A 15,588-nucleotide genomic window follows, 5' to 3' on the forward strand; every position below is an offset into this window, starting at 1 on the left:
AGGGGCATGGTGGAACTGCCGTGATGACCCAGAAGGTGGCCCCAAGAAGCAGACAGTCCCGAGAGATGTTAAAGGCACTAGAAATATCAGAGTATCCTGGGCAAGGAGGCCCTCCTGGAGATGGCTCAGCCAGTGTTCCGGACCCTGGTGCCATGGAGAGCCGCACGAGACCGCCAGTTCCTCCCCTCTGAGTCACGCTGAGCAAGCGAGCTCCTGATCCTTGCTTGGCTTCCCAGGCGCTCTGCCCGTGGGAAGAGACTCTGCCCCTGGGGCTGAGGGGAGGGTCCCAGTCTCATTCCAATCAATCCCTGGGCCTCTGGGTGGTGGAGATCCATTCGTGGGCTGAGCCCACCTCCCAAGACACAGGCCGGCTCTGGGTATGCAGATGAATCCATCCTGAGCCTGACGGGGAGGGGGCTGGTGCATCCCAGATACAAGGCCAGGTCCCTGGTGGGTGGGTAGCGGGCGTCCCCTGAGGGGCTGCCCTCTAAGGGCTGTGGGCTCTGACTTCATATGTGTCTACAGGTCTCCATATCTGGTGGTGCCTGTGGGCTGCATCCGCTCCTCCCACGAGGGGAAGCCCAGAACCACGTGCCAATCGAGAAGGTGGCCGGCAAGAGCCAAGAACAAAGAGCAGTCACGGGGATGGCATCTGCGTCACTTAACATTTGATATCAAAGGACTCATTTCATTGGCATTAAATGTTCTCTCTAGCATTATTCTGTTCCAGCTCGTCTCCACAGTGGCACTGACACTTTATTTCCTTGTCATCGAAACGGTTTTGTGCACCAGCTCAAGCATGGCACGAAATTTCAAAGACCTCAATAGAAGTTTCCCAACTTCATCTCCACGGAACAGTTGGAAAACGTCTCCAATTATGCGAGCTTTTTGTAAAATGTCTTAAAAATACAAAAGGGCCTATTGTACATTTCCCAAGTAAATGCGAACACACTGAACACTCGAAGATGGGAAAAGAAGAGTGTCAAGACTTCTTTTTTTTTTTTAAATGAACGCTTGCTACCAGGTCGGGCCACCACCTCCCTCTCCCTATCTCCTAACAAATAAACGGATGTATTTAAATGTTAGAAGCGTATCAGGAAGTACACTCTGGAAAGATCTGAAAGGAGGCACTAAAACAAAAACAAGAGACACAACAGTTGTCAGAACTGGGATCCTGCCAAGTCAATGGCCCTGCACGGAGTCAGCTGAGAAAGACCCATCTCTCGAAAGCGACATGGTAGGGCAGCCAGGAAGGGAGCTGGAGGGTGTGCGGACAGGTACACCATCGTGCGCGTGTGTGTGCGCATGTGTGTGTGCACACGCTTGTGTCAACATGTGATTAGCTGATAACTGACAGTGGGTTAAACTCCTGGCTTTGAAGGAGAATTCAGTCCCCATCCCGGGAAAACCAAGGAGGCGCCTCCAGGACCTGCACGTCCTGGGACCTCCCAGGGTTACAGCCAACACTGGTGGAAAGCCCAGCTCTTAAACATCACCTGCCGTTGACCGAATGCCTACTTCCCAGAGGTATGAGAACAGATGCCCCTAGCATCAGCCCTTCTCCCGGGGCCAGTACACAGCAGTCAGACCCCCGCTACCCTCCGTTAACTGCATACCCGCAGGACCTCGCCCTCGGCTGCCAGCAGCTCCTACAACTTCACTACTTGGTAGGCCAGGGGCTACTGTAATGATCTGTAGGCCCCCCTCCTTGAACGCTAATGACCACTCTATGTGAGAGCTCCTACTGCTAATCCCACTTTACAGATGAGTACACTGAGGCTGGGAGGGCCAGGCAGCTTGCCCAAGACCACACTGCCCGTGGGGGGCGGGGCTGGGGACAGAACCCAGGTAGGTCCAAATCCCCATCTTCTCTACCCTTCGCCAGGCTGCAGGAGGTGGAAGAAGGATCTGGAAGCCTCCCCTCCAGACAGCCCCCCCAGCCAACCCCTGGGGCCCCGGGTCTCTACCTGCTCTGGTGAGCTTGTTGGCCACCTCCTTCCGCACGGACTTGGTGAGGTTGAAGTAGTCGTCGTCCTCGTCGATGCTGCGGAGGAAGAGCGGGATGTGCTGGAAGACGACAGCGTGCTGGCAATGGCGCCGGCCCGCGACGCTCAGCTGCTGGTCCAGCCACTGGTCCTGTGCCTGCTTCAGGGCGGGGCACTGGGAGGCATCGTACCAGAACTGGGAGTTGAGGACGAGGAACAGGACGCCCCCGACCCAGAAGCTGAAATAGTCGTCCCCCCAGGTCCGCTGGAACTCTGCCACAGTCTCGGGCGTGGGGGTGTTGCCCACGTCGTGGTTGCCGCTGACCAGCACCAGCGGGATGTCACGGTCCACGCGCGCCAGCACCCGCTGCAGGTCCGCGGTCTGCTCCTTCCGCCAGGGCATCCCTGCAAGAGGGAGGGTCACAGCTGAGACGGCCGGGGCTACCCCTGAGCTCACCAACGTAAGGTAAGAGAGCACAGTCTAGAAACACATTGAACCCGTGCGTGGAAACTGCAAACGGCAGCTGCGCGTTAAAAGCAAATGAGTCACTTCGGTGGGAGCCTCTGTCTGTCCCCCTTCCCTCAGGATGCCTTGGAAATTCAGTGTCCGAGAGGCCATCGGACCCGGCGGTGCTGACCGAGTGGTGATACGTAGTTACTCTAACACTAAATGTCAGCGAGGCTTCCTTTCTTTTATGCAGATGAAAAATAAATACACAGTTGCCGCTTTCTTGTCCCATCTCAGTGGGTCATCATACGCACCTCTATCGTGCATGGACCCGGCTTTGAACACCAGTCCCAAACCAACTGCTATTATAGTCATTCTTTTTTTTTTTTTTTTTAAGATTTTTTTTCCCAATTTATTTATTTTCAGAAAAACAGTATTCATTATTTTTTCACCACACCCAGTGCTCCATGCAAGCTGTGCCCTCTATAATACCCACCACCTGGTACCCCAACCTCCCACCCCCCCGCCACTTCAAACCCCTCAGACTGTTTTTCAGAGTCCATAGTCTCTCATGGTTCACCTCCCCTTCCAATTTACCCAAATTCCCTACTACTCTCTAACGCCCCTTGTCCTCCATGCTATTGGTTATGCTCCACAAATGAGTGAAACCATATGATAATTGACTCTCTCTGCTTGACTGATTTCACTCAGCATAATCTCTTCCAGTCCCGTCCATGTTGCTACAAAAGTTGGATATTCGTCCTTTCTGATGGAGGCATAATACTCCATAGTGTATATGGACCACATCTTCCTTATCCATTCATCCGTTGAAGGGCATCTTGGTTCTTTCCATAGTTTGGCGACTGTGGCCATTGCTGCTATAAACATTGGGGTACAGATGGCCCTTCTTTTTTATTTACTTATTTGACAGAGATCATAAGTAGGCAGAGAGAGAGGAGGAAGCAGGCTCCCTGCTGAGCAGAGAGCCCGATGCGGGGCTCGATCCCAGAACCCTGGGATCATGATCTGAGCTGAAGGCAGTGGCTTCAACCCACTGAGCCACCCAGGTGCCTCTATTCTTACCACACCTATGGCCTTGCTGACCGTGTGAGCACCCTTATGGGGAAAATTCTTAGAATCTGAAGGGCCAGATCGACGGGCACATGCACCTTGCCACATCTCCCCCGCCCCGGCCCACACAGGGGAAGAGGTACTTTGTATTCCAGTAACGGTGTGTAAAAATCCAAGGGCTCCATGTCTTAATATTATGTGTGTCTCCCCACACCCCCCCAAACTCCAGACACACCGGCTTCAGTATGGAGATAACGTATTAAAACTTGAATGGATGGGATCTGAAACGACCACTTCAATTCCAAATCTGTTTTTTTGGCCTTTGTTTTGCTTTTTGAGCTCCTCTGTGCTAATTTACCCAACAAACATTTACTGGGTCCTGACTATGTCTAAGGCACTGATTTCATTACTGGGGCGAGCGGCGAGCCAGACACACAGACCCTTCCCTCCCAGCCGGGGAGTCAGATAACCGACCGATCCAGCAAACGAGGGCAGTATCAGTCCGTGTCTGTCAGTATCAGTCCGTATCTGTCCATATTAGACGCTCACGGAGCATTACTGACAAATGCAAGGTGGGGAAATGACAGAATTTCTGCACCACGTCGGTCCCAAGAAACACGCTCAACGTTATGCACAGACGCCACAAGGAAAAGGACGAGAGGGGCGAGCAGCCCCGCTTCCCTCGGGAGGATGAAAACTCACCTGAAAAACCTTGCCATGAGCAGACGAACATTACAACTAACAGTCCGCGTCCGCCACGAATGTAAAAGATGACAAAAAAGGTCCTTATGGAGCAACTGTAGTAAGGAAGAAGACCTAGCGCAGACGGGCATTCAGTCGAGATGGTCATAAAACAGGCGGGCATGAAGCAGGAACGGGCAGAACCAACTCAGGAAAGAAACAGAGGAGAGAGGCAAAACTCTTCCAGAACTTACAACTGGAAGAAGCCAGCAGTGGCCAGATCTCCTTTCCAGACAAGTCTCTGCCCTTCCCTGTTCTTCTAAATGGCCCGTGGGAGCCTGCAGAGAAATGTGCATTCTCTGATGTACCCTTGCATCTCCCCTCCGTCCCGCCTGTGTACGGTGCGACTCAGGTCTCCTGTGTCACGTGTCCTTGCTCGTGGCCTTCTGACCCGGGTCCGTTTCAGGGAGCCCTGGTTAAGTCCCCACTGTAACTGTGAACAGTTCCATTTCTCCTTGTAATGATGCCAAGGCTGCTGTGCATTTTACTTTCGGCTGTGGTATTAGGTAAGAGGTCAGAATTTCCCTATCTCACTGAAATAGTTTTATAATTCATTCTAATAAAATAAATAAATAAAAAGAAAAGAAAGAGGTAGATCTACACTGATACTCTACGAAAATCATTAATATACTAAGTTGAAGAGGTAAGACGTGGAGGAAAAAAAACCACGTGTAAATTTTTAAAAGGCTTACAGATATTCATATACTGTGAATATGATAACACAAATGATAACTCTGGTTAAATCTGGGAAACAGGAGAGAGGGGGACTTCCACATTCAGTTTAAAACCCTTTATACTACATTTTAAAAGTTCCTTCCTTCCTTTTTCCAAACTTATATAAGATTTCCATTTTTTAAAAAAGATTTTATTTATTTATTTATTTGTCAGAGAGAGAGAGAGAGACAGTGCACAAGCAGGCAGAGAAGCAGACGGGGCAGAGAGAGAAGCAAGCTCCCTGCCATGCAAGGAACCTGAGGTAGGACTCGATCCCAGCACCCTGGGATCATGACCTGAGCCGAAGGCAGTGGCTTAACCGACTGAGACACCCAGGCATCCCTATTTCCATTATTTTTAAGGGGGATTTCTTGGTGTTTTTTGGTTTGTTTGTTTAAAAAGGGGCTTTTAGTCTCAGGCTCCCAAGGTTTAAAGAAGATGCGGGAGGTCAGTCAAGAAGCTGCATTTTCAAGTGATCCCAGTATCTCAGATGAGTGGAACCTGGAAAAGGTGTCTGCCGGCTGACTCAGGAAGAGCTCCTGAGGGGAGAGGCAGGGCAGGTCTGGCCTGGCACGAGGAACCAGGACCCCCTTCCCCACTGGTGCTGGCCATTTGCCCACCTCCAGTGTCCACCTCCTCGCTGGTCTGGGACGGCCAAAACTGTGGGTATCTGTGTTGACTTATCTTATCCTCTCTAAGACCCCCTGGCTAGGTCTTCTCCCATGTCAACAAACAGGGAGGATGAATTCTTTATGGCCTTGAGCATGATAAACCATTTCAAAGGGACTCCATAAACCAAGGTTAATTCATCACTACTTTCCTTAACCAGTGTTCTAAAAACCCAAAGTTGCCACCAATGTTCCCGTCCTTCCATTCATATCTACTTGGGAGCAGCCAACACTAACCTGGCACTTACCATGGGCAGCTCTGTTCTAAGAGCTGTACCCATATTAATCGGTCTGACAGCCAGTGGGGGCGTCAGGATTTGAACTCAATGTTCCAGCTCTGACTGCTGCCTCTCAATCCAGTGTCCTGGCCCCAAACTAAGGTCCTAGCTTCCTGGGTGACTCCTCTCAGCTGTCCTGATGCACAGAACATGGGCTTACAACACACTGGGGTGCACGGCGTATCCCATTCCTGATTTTCAAAGGGCATTTTACCATGAGGCTTCCTATACTGACTGAGCAGACATAAAGAACGTTCAATTAGTTAATGACCATCTAGAAAAAGCATCTTAAAAGAAAGGCTTACTCAGAACTCAGAAAGGAGACCTTGTCCACAAGCAAGCTACAGGGTAGAATTGTGAATTACACACAGTAATAGGATGTTTGTTTCCAAACTTCAGAGGGATCCTGCTTTGGAGGAAATCACAAATATCCCCCCAATAACCTGTTAAAAAAAAAAAAAAGGATGAAACCCATGGCTTTGCTAGGTCCCCTCAGTCAAATATCAGCCTCTCTTTTGAGGCTTTTCTAGAACCTTCTGAACCCCCCCCACGTGGAGGCATGGTGTGGAGGGGGAGTCTGGGACACTGGGGCTTCGTCCTTGCCTCTTGCGCCTTACAGACCATGCGACCTTGGTTGAGTCCCTTAGTTCCTCTGAGCCTCGGTCTCCTCATGCGTGCAATAGATGATAGGCTCCATATCTCAGAGGGCAACTGTCAGGATTCATACCAAGATAATGATTTCCAGAGTTCGGTATGAACAGGAATGCAAAAATGTTAGCTGTCTTCCCTCCACCCCCACACCCGAATGTACCGAATTCTCCCTTTTTTGACCGGTGACTCATAGTACGCACATAGCAATCAATAAATCATTTCTGAAGGAAAGAAAACATTCCCCAGGGATATAAATAATTTTTAGGTAAGAATTTAAAAGTGAAGGAGTAACTTCTCAACTGCAGAAAGCCAAATTTAAGGAAAACATTTGCATTATTTTCAACACACTTTCATTTGTGTAGGTCAGAATTTCTTTAGGGTCAGAGTAGCAATAATCCCTTAGTATTATTAGTTATTAGCATAGCTCATAGTACACCTTAGCACAGCTTCCTAAGGAAGTCATAATATTACAGCAAACACCAAAGCCAAACCTACCTAGTGTCAGGAATAGAAACAATGTTAACTTGGCCAAGGGCAAGACAGTCTCCCTGAGTTTCTTATGGATCGAGTGGGGTTCTGCATTTTAAAGGAAAGACAGAAAGAGAGGCAGGGAAAGAAGAGACGAGACTTTGGTGAAGGAAGAAAAACTGTAAGAAAAGCCTCAGAAGAGAGAAGGTGAATCCATTAAAATTTTAGAATTATATGTTCTAGTTCTGTGAAAAATGTTGGTATTTTGATAGGGATTTCATTAAATCTGTAGATTGCTTTGAGGAGTGTGGACGTGTTAACAATATTGGTTCTTCCAATCCATGAGCATGGTATATCCTTTGTTTGTGTTGAACGTCACAGAACTAGAACAAATACTCCTAAACTTTGTATGGACCTAAAAAACACCCTGAAGAGCCAAAGCAATTTTGAGAAATAAGAACAAATCTGGAGGCACCACAATCTCAGACTTCAAGTTATATTACAGAGCTGTAGTGATCAAAACAGTATGGAACTGACCCCAAAACAGACACATAGATTAATGGGACAGAAGAGAAAACCTAGAAATAAACACATACTTCTGTGGTCAACTTATCTATGACAAAGAAGGAAGGAATATACAATGGGAAAAAGACAGTCTTTTCAACAAATCGTGTTGGAAAAACTGGACAGCTACATGCAAAAGAATGAAACTACACTCGTTTCTTACACCAAACACAAATATGAACCCGAAATGGATGAAAGACCTAAGTATGAGACCTGAAACCAAAAAATCCTAGAAGAGAGCACAAGCAGTAATTTTTTTTTTTTTTTTTTACATTGGCCATAGAAACATTTGTTCTGGGTATGTCTCCTGAGGCAAGAGACACAGAAAGCAAAATTAAACTACTGGGTCCACATCAAAATAAAGACCCTTTGCACAGTGAAGGAAACCATCAACAAAACAAGAAGGTGATCTACAAAAAGGGAGGAGATACTTGCAAATGATATATCTGATAACAGGTTAAGATCCAAAATTATATAAAGAACTTATACAACACCAAAAAACCCCTCCAGGGACGCCTGGGTGGCTCAGTTGGTTAAGTCACTGCCTTTGGCTCAGGCCATGATCCCAGGGTTCCTGGGATCAAGTCCCACGTCAGGCTCCTTGCTCTGCAGAGAGCCTGCTTCTCTCTCCACCTCTGTCTGCCATTCTGCCTGCTTGTGCGTGATCTCTTTCTCTCTCTCTGACAAATAAATAAATAAAATTTAAAACAAAAAAAAACCCTCCAAATAATTCAATTCAAAATGTGCAGAGGACATGAACAGGCATTCTTCCAAAGAAGACATCCAGATGGCCAACAGACACATGAAAAGATGCTCAGCATCACTATCTTCAGGGAAATGCAAATCAAAACCACAATGAACTACCACTTCACACCTGTCAGAATGGCTAAAATAAAAAAGACAAGCAGTAACAAGTATTGGTGAGGATATGGAGAGAAAGAAACTCTCTTGCACTGTTGGTGGGAATTCAACGGGTGCAGACTCTGTGGAAAAGAGTCTGGAGGTTCCTCAGATAATTAAAAATAGAAATACCACACAATCCAATAATTCTACTACTGGGAATTTATCCAAAGGAAACAGTAATTCAAAAAGATACATGCACCCCTAGCTTTATTATAGCATTATTTACAATAGCCAAGATATGAAAGCAACCCAAGTGTCCACTGACTGATGAAAGGATAAAAAAAAAAGACGTGGTACATACACACACACACACACACACACACACACACAGGAATATTACTCATCCATAAAAAAGAATGAAATCTTGGCTTTTGCAACAACAACATGGTTGGGTGGGCTGAGAGGGTATTATACTAAGTGAATCAAGCCAGTCAATCAAAGACATATACCGTATCATTTCACTCAAATGTGGAATTTAAGAAAATAAGTGAATAAACAAAAAAGGGGACAAGTGAAAAACCATATTCTTAAATACAGAGAACTGGTGGTTGCTGAGGGGAGGCTGGGCGGGGAGGAGGGAATGTGGGAATGTGAACACACTCACCATGTTGAGCACTGAGCAATGAACAGAACTGTTGCATCACCGTACTGACACCTGAAACTAGCGTAACACTGCATGTTAACTACAGATAATAAAAAACAAAAAGATGAGAGGAGGGGGACTGCTCTGGGCAGGTCTCCAAGGTGGAGGAGGGGCAGCTGCCGAAAAGTGGGTCCTGAGAAAACACGGACCCTAATGTCTGCACGGGACTGAGGGGGGCAGGGTGGAAAGCTGTGACCTGTTCAAAGTATGTTTTTTTTTTTTTTTAATTTTAAAATGCGACGAGTTTAAGATAAACCCAGGAGTTAACAAACATTATCGAGAGAATTACAAAATAGTTATTTATATCACTCATTAATTTTGAATTTTGAGTAAGATGGGATACCACGGAATGCATAACCTATCACTATTAATATGTATTAAGGCAGAGACGGTTATCTTCTTGTTTTGAGAACAGCATTAAAATACACTGCCAGATAAAAATCTCTTAGCAAACTTGGAAGAGACGTAAACATGCTTCACCAGATCAAGTACGTCCACAAAAACCTGGTAGCTAACGTCACGCTTTGTTGTGAAAGACTGAATGCATTTCCCCCAGGAGTGAAGACAGAGCAAGGGTGTCTGCCCTACTGTTTGCATTCAGCACCCCAGCAGAAGCTGTAGCCATTGCACTAAGGCAAGAAAACAAGCACACAGACTAGAAAAAGAGAAAATAAAACTGCCTGTTTTCAGGAGACCTGACTGTCTTCATGGAAACAACCCCCCCCCCCAAAATCTATTTTTAACAAAAGTTTCTAGACTAATAAGGGGGATTGACTTAGGGGCTGGATGCAAGGTCAATATATAAAGATTCTATTTCTACAGACTAGCAATGGAGAATTGGAGGTATAAGGAGAAATATTTGAAAGATAAGTAGGGGGTAGAAACAGAGAGGAAGGACTTGAGAATCATTCTCCAAGGGCGCCTGGGTGGCTCAGTGGGTTAAGCCTCTGCCTTTGGCTCAGGTCATGATCTCAGGGTCCTGGGATTGAGCCCCGCATTGGGCTCTCTGCTCAGCAGGGAATCTGCTTTCCTTCCTCTCTCTCTGTCTGCCTCTCTGCCTACTTGTGATCTCTGTCTGTCAAATAAATAAATAAAATCTTAAAACCAAAAAAAAAAAAGGAAAGAAAATCATTCTCCATGTCTCAGGAGTTGGGAGGCCAGTCATGTCCTTTACTGACATGGAAAAGAGTGGGGAACAAACAGATTAGAAGCAAAAATTGAAAACGTGCTGTATGATAGAGATACAGGCGACAAAAGGAAAAGGCAGACAAAAAGACAAAATGGACTTCTTGCCAGTTAAAAATTTTTGTGCATTGTCAGACGCGAGTATCAACCACAGAGTGGGAGAAAATGCAAAATCCCACATCAGGTACGGCATTAATATTCAGAATACACAAAGAACTCCTAAACGTCAACAACGGATTTGGGCTCCATCTTCTGAAGGGAAAACATCACGGGGCTTCCCTCCGAGTCCGTCTCTCAGCCAGAAGTGCAGGCACAGCTCATGGAAGCGGAGTGTTTACCTCCCAAGCACAAAACACCACGACAGACTTATTTTGTTTTCCCCTTTGGGGATTAAGGAGAACAGAAGCTGCCTCCAAGCCTTGGGGATTATAACCCAGCTACAGGGGGGAAAAAAAAAAAAAGAACAAGAAACAAACAGGGAACCCACATGTTTCTGTTCCCCTCCCACTATCCCCATCCCGGCAAGCAAAAACGCAGTGACAGCAGAATTTCATCCAGAAACTACTGGAGAGAACCATCCACCTCAGAGACCTTCTCAAAATCTTCTCTTCTCTGTGGAAGCTCTCTGAATAACAGATGCTGTGCATAGATTTCAACCGTGCTATGAATCTGTTTACTGGTTCAGCAAGAAGATTTCTTTTTTTTTTTTCCCCCAAGAAGCAAACCGACGCTCTCTGTAGCAAACCGACCAGGAAGAACGGCGCTTACACAAAACAAGACTTCCACGCTCTCTGGTCCGTGGAGGCACAAAGACTTAAATGAGAGCTGGTGATAATACACTCCACCACTGCCAGGAAAATATATAAGAAATAGCGGGGCAACCTTGGCCGGCACAGAGCCCAGTCCGGTGACTGAACGGGCTGCTCACTCTGGGGGACCTCGAGGGGACTCCCCGGTCCGACCAGGCAGTGGCGAAGAGAACAAAATCAGTGCGGCGCTCCAGTAAGCACACGCTGAGCGGCTGCTCACAAACCCAGGCACTTCCCCAGCGGAGGCCGGGGCAGGGGCAGGAGAGGAGGGTGAACCAGGGTGTGACGGGGAAGGATTTCAGCCTGCTAGCTCAAGGGTCCCCAACTAAGCAAGAGCATACAGTTTCACATTTACTCATCACCAGCTCTAAAAGGACATGATTCCTGACAAATGTTTAATTTGAAGGGATGTGTATGACTTCAAAGCTAAAGCACAGAGAGGCTTTTCTTTCTTTCCTTTCCTTTTCTTTCTTTTTTTTTGGGGGGGTGGGTGGGTAGCATGCTCTTTTGGATTCACATAGCATCAATTCATTGCTCTATTACCACGGTTTACAGATGGACACACCAGGGCTTACTGCGGTCTAAGGGAATGGGGACCCAGCGCTGAGCTGCATGGAGCCCCGGGCTCTAAGCTGGAGGGCTGGTCTGAGAACTGGGAACTGGCCTGTGTGTGTGTGGGGGTGGGGTTCCCAGTAGAGGATTCGGGGAGGGGGGACACAGGGGTCTTCAGCCTCCCTCTGTGACCAACCAGCCACGCTCTTTTCAGTTACGAACATGCCCCTTGCCACCACTAGTGAGTTTCCATCTGCCAGGGCAGCAACGTAAGGACCGCAACATGACCATCGTACTGTCGCCATGACACTTCGTACCTAACGATGCGCTGATGTAATCTGTCCAGGCATAAAGCAGCAGCAGCAACTTGCTCTATTTTCAACGAATGGAAAACGAAAATGATGATGTCCCACGTACGGGGCCGGGTACCCGGGGTAGCGTGCTGAAGGGGACAAACACAGTTCCTTCTTCACGGAGCTTCGAATGTGTACCCAAGGCTTCTGCCGGTGCCGGGAGAGGGAGGACACCTCCACTCGATGCCACGGACCACCCTCCCAGGACCCACCAGGACCCGTCAGGACCGGTCAGGGAACCACTGAGCGATGACAAGGAGCAAAGAACTCTCAGAGCCGTATGACAACAAATAACGTGACCCCTGGGTTTAGGAGGTACAGTCAGAACATCCAAAAGTGTGTCAGCTACCGAGGAGTTCTCGACTTGTTGAAAAGTATCCAGGGTAATCACGCCGACAGGCATTCCAGCCGGTGGTAAGAGGGGGGACACAGCAGCAGACTCGTGGACCAAACCATCCGAGTTGCCAAAGGCATCAGGGAGGTCACTGCAATTGGAAGGGGGACTGGATAGCAACGCCACCTGTATTCAAGCCTTCCACTTGGGCAGAGTGACGTCAGCTCCTCGATAAAGACGATGCGCTACACTTTCCGAGTTCATCCCAATGCTGTACTTAAAAACATTACAATACAGATACATGCACCCGCCGAGGTCTGCTGCTTGAGAAATCATCCCCTCCTAGCTTCCAGCTGTATTTTTTTTTTCAAGGGGGAAAGACATTAGAGTTATGAAAATTTTTAAGCTTCGAGGACAGTTTTCACTTTGCCAATGTAGTGTGTGAAAAAGCTGGTTTGTACACGAGCTGCCTGGACTGCAACTACTAGGCTCTGCCACAGAAACGACATTGTATGTAACTGCCGAGGAGATCTCAGGGCCGCGCACAGTGACCTGGTTCATCTCCAACACAGATGAACTTACTCACTGAACTCTGCGCAAGTTACAACCATGCTTCCCTTCCCACCTGCCATGTTTACCTTCCCAGAAAAATATTTGGGACTTCTGTTAGTGTTGTCAGTTTCTGGGTCTTTCCTTCCTTTCAAAAATGCCGCTACCAGTTAGCACAAGAACCTAACCATTATTTATAGCCACAGGTAACAATGACTGCAAGGGAATTTAATACACCAGAAGAGAGGAATGTATATGTGAAGTAATGAGTACACTGAATGCACCTGATTAGAGGTTCGGCAGAGGAATAATTATGTGGTTATCTATACTTAGAGATATTACTGGTTACATTAATAGAAGAAAAATGTACTAAATGAGTGGGGTTTTGGGGTAACGCATCTCTGATAGATGAAGAAGCAGAGGAAATAAAGATGAAGGGTCTTTAGGCTGAATATATTCTTGGGACCCCAAAGAAAGAGTGAGGTCTACAAGGTCAAAGTTCGAGTTTGGCCAAGTAAAGCAAATAACTCTCCTAGGTGACTCAGAAGCTCATTCTATGAGAAGAAATCATAAATATGATGTCCACTATCCCTCACAGAATTCTTACCATGTGCTAAGCATGGGCGTTACTGTATCCCAATGCACCTGTTACTGTACTAAGCTCCCACTATGTGACCAGTCGACCTGCCTTGCCAGGACACTGGGGCCCCTCCTCAACCTTGCTTTCTCAAAGCTTTCGGCAGAAAGGACTTAGACACAAGAATGATCATGTTTGGTGAGACTGAGAGCTAAAAGCCATCTTCGAGCCCTAAGAGCTAATGCTCTTCTAATGAGTAAAACCACATCAAATGATGTGAACTATGGCCTTGCTGGTTCTGTGATGCAAGAAGGTTAGGTAAAGGGGGTAAGGAGAGGATAAAGGGTCAGTCTGCTGCAGAAGGGCCTGAGTGGTGAATGGATAAGACATTCAAGGTCTGGGAGCTCAACAGCGTCTCAGGCATTGAGATGCTGCCATCCTGTCTGTGAGCATGGTCACCACCACTGGGAGCAAAGAAGGTGTGTGGGACTCCTCACTGTCATCTCCACCCTGCCTACTGTCACCTCTGCACTGGAAGGAGGCCCCAGAAGGAGCCCAGGGGGTAGGTGGGGGCCAAGAGGCATCCTTAGCTTTTTGGGGGAAACACAGTCTAATTCCCAAGCCGCGGTTCCACTGTGTCTCTAGACCAAAATGCTGAGCAAGTGCCAGGGGCATGGGGAACACTTGCAGCACGGACTTGGGAACCTATAAGGTTAAATGTTAGGGTATTCGGATTGGCCTGGACATGGAATCAGAATCATCTAATGTTTTTTGCTGGAAATGAGGAATGCAGAATACAATGTCTGGGGTAGCTATGAAAGGCTGAGAACAATGAAACCTTGCTTTTCTCAACCCTTTCGGCAGAAAGAACTTAGACACGAGAGTGATCATGTTTGGTGAGACTGAGAGCTAAAAGCCATCTTCGAGCCCAAGAGCTAAAGATGGCGGACTGGAAACACATCCTTAGCTCTGTTCCTTCCACACACCATACTGCAAAGACAGTAAACGCACCAGGACTAAGAAAGAGGTGAGGAAGAACAGCCACAGAAATGCAGAACCCGGAGAGCAGGTGAACAAGGGGGCTTAGCTCACTCAGAAAGTTAAACAATCAGCTCAAGGTAGGAAAGGTTAAGAGAGCAACTGGCTTGGAGCAACCCTACGGAAAACACTCTGGAGAGATTTACTGAAGCTCAACCTCCATTTTCCTGATGACCCAGCAATTCCACTCCCAGGACTGTGCCCGAAGAAGGGCGTGCACCGGTCTAACGAAGACATATGCGTTAAGAGCATTCATAGCAGCGTTATTCACAGGAGTCCTCGAAGAGCAATGACCCGGGTACCCACCAGTAGCAAAATGGGTGGGTATATTGTGATACAATCATTAGACAGGATACTGTGGTGCAGTAACAAAGGGCATAATGTAGAGGAATCACAGATATTACACACAGCACAAGAAGCCAGAAGAGTACATGCTGTACGACCTCATTATTATAAATTTCAAGAACAGGCAAAACCAACTGGGACAGACAGACAGGTTTCTGATGGAGAAGAAGCACGAGGGAGCTTTCTGGCAGGTGGCAAATGGTCTCTATCCTGATGTGAGGAGTGGTTAAGGTTGGATTTGCCTGTTCAAGCTCTTTGTCTCTGAATAACTTGCATTTTTTTTTTAAATTGTACCTCAATTTTAAAAAGAAGTAAAGGAAAATAAATGAAAGGGGAGAAGAAAAAAAAAAAGAAAGGGGAAAAGAATCAGATTTGTATTAGAGATACTCTGAAGGCTAAAGAATGTATAGTAACAGGTGTCCTTGGAAATGAGAGTAAAAGAGAGCCAGAGTGGAAAGATGCCCTGAAATCCCCCAGGGCTAGACTACTGCTCTTCATACTTTGGGAGACTGGGGGGTGGGGGGGGGCTTCAGTTTTTGTGAAGAGTAAATAGGATTCTGAAAACCAACAGGTACAGCTGGGGGAAGGGGTACCATAATGAAGGCGGGAACATTAAGATAAAAGGTTTGACCATAATTTTGTGCGCAGAGCCTTTTCCCTTCATGTGCCCTAAGAATGAGAGTGGCCAGGTGGGACCGCTCCCCTCAGCAAG

General features: G+C 47.2%; 1 protein-coding gene across 2 annotated transcripts in view; it reads right to left on the reverse strand.

Moving 5' to 3' along the window:
- CPPED1 (calcineurin like phosphoesterase domain containing 1) overlaps nt 1–15,588 on the reverse strand; it is a 102,207-nt gene that overhangs the window by 30,524 nt on the left and 56,095 nt on the right. For both annotated transcript variants that reach the window (XM_044232883.1, XM_044232885.1), the window contains exon 3: nt 1,968–2,390. In XM_044232883.1, the coding sequence (XP_044088818.1) occupies nt 1,968–2,390 (423 nt within the window). The remainder of the gene's footprint in view (nt 1–1,967; nt 2,391–15,588) is intronic.

This window comes from Neovison vison, chromosome 14 (assembly GCF_020171115.1).
Source record: "Neovison vison isolate M4711 chromosome 14, ASM_NN_V1, whole genome shotgun sequence".
Lineage (NCBI taxonomy): Eukaryota > Metazoa > Chordata > Mammalia > Carnivora > Mustelidae > Neogale > Neogale vison.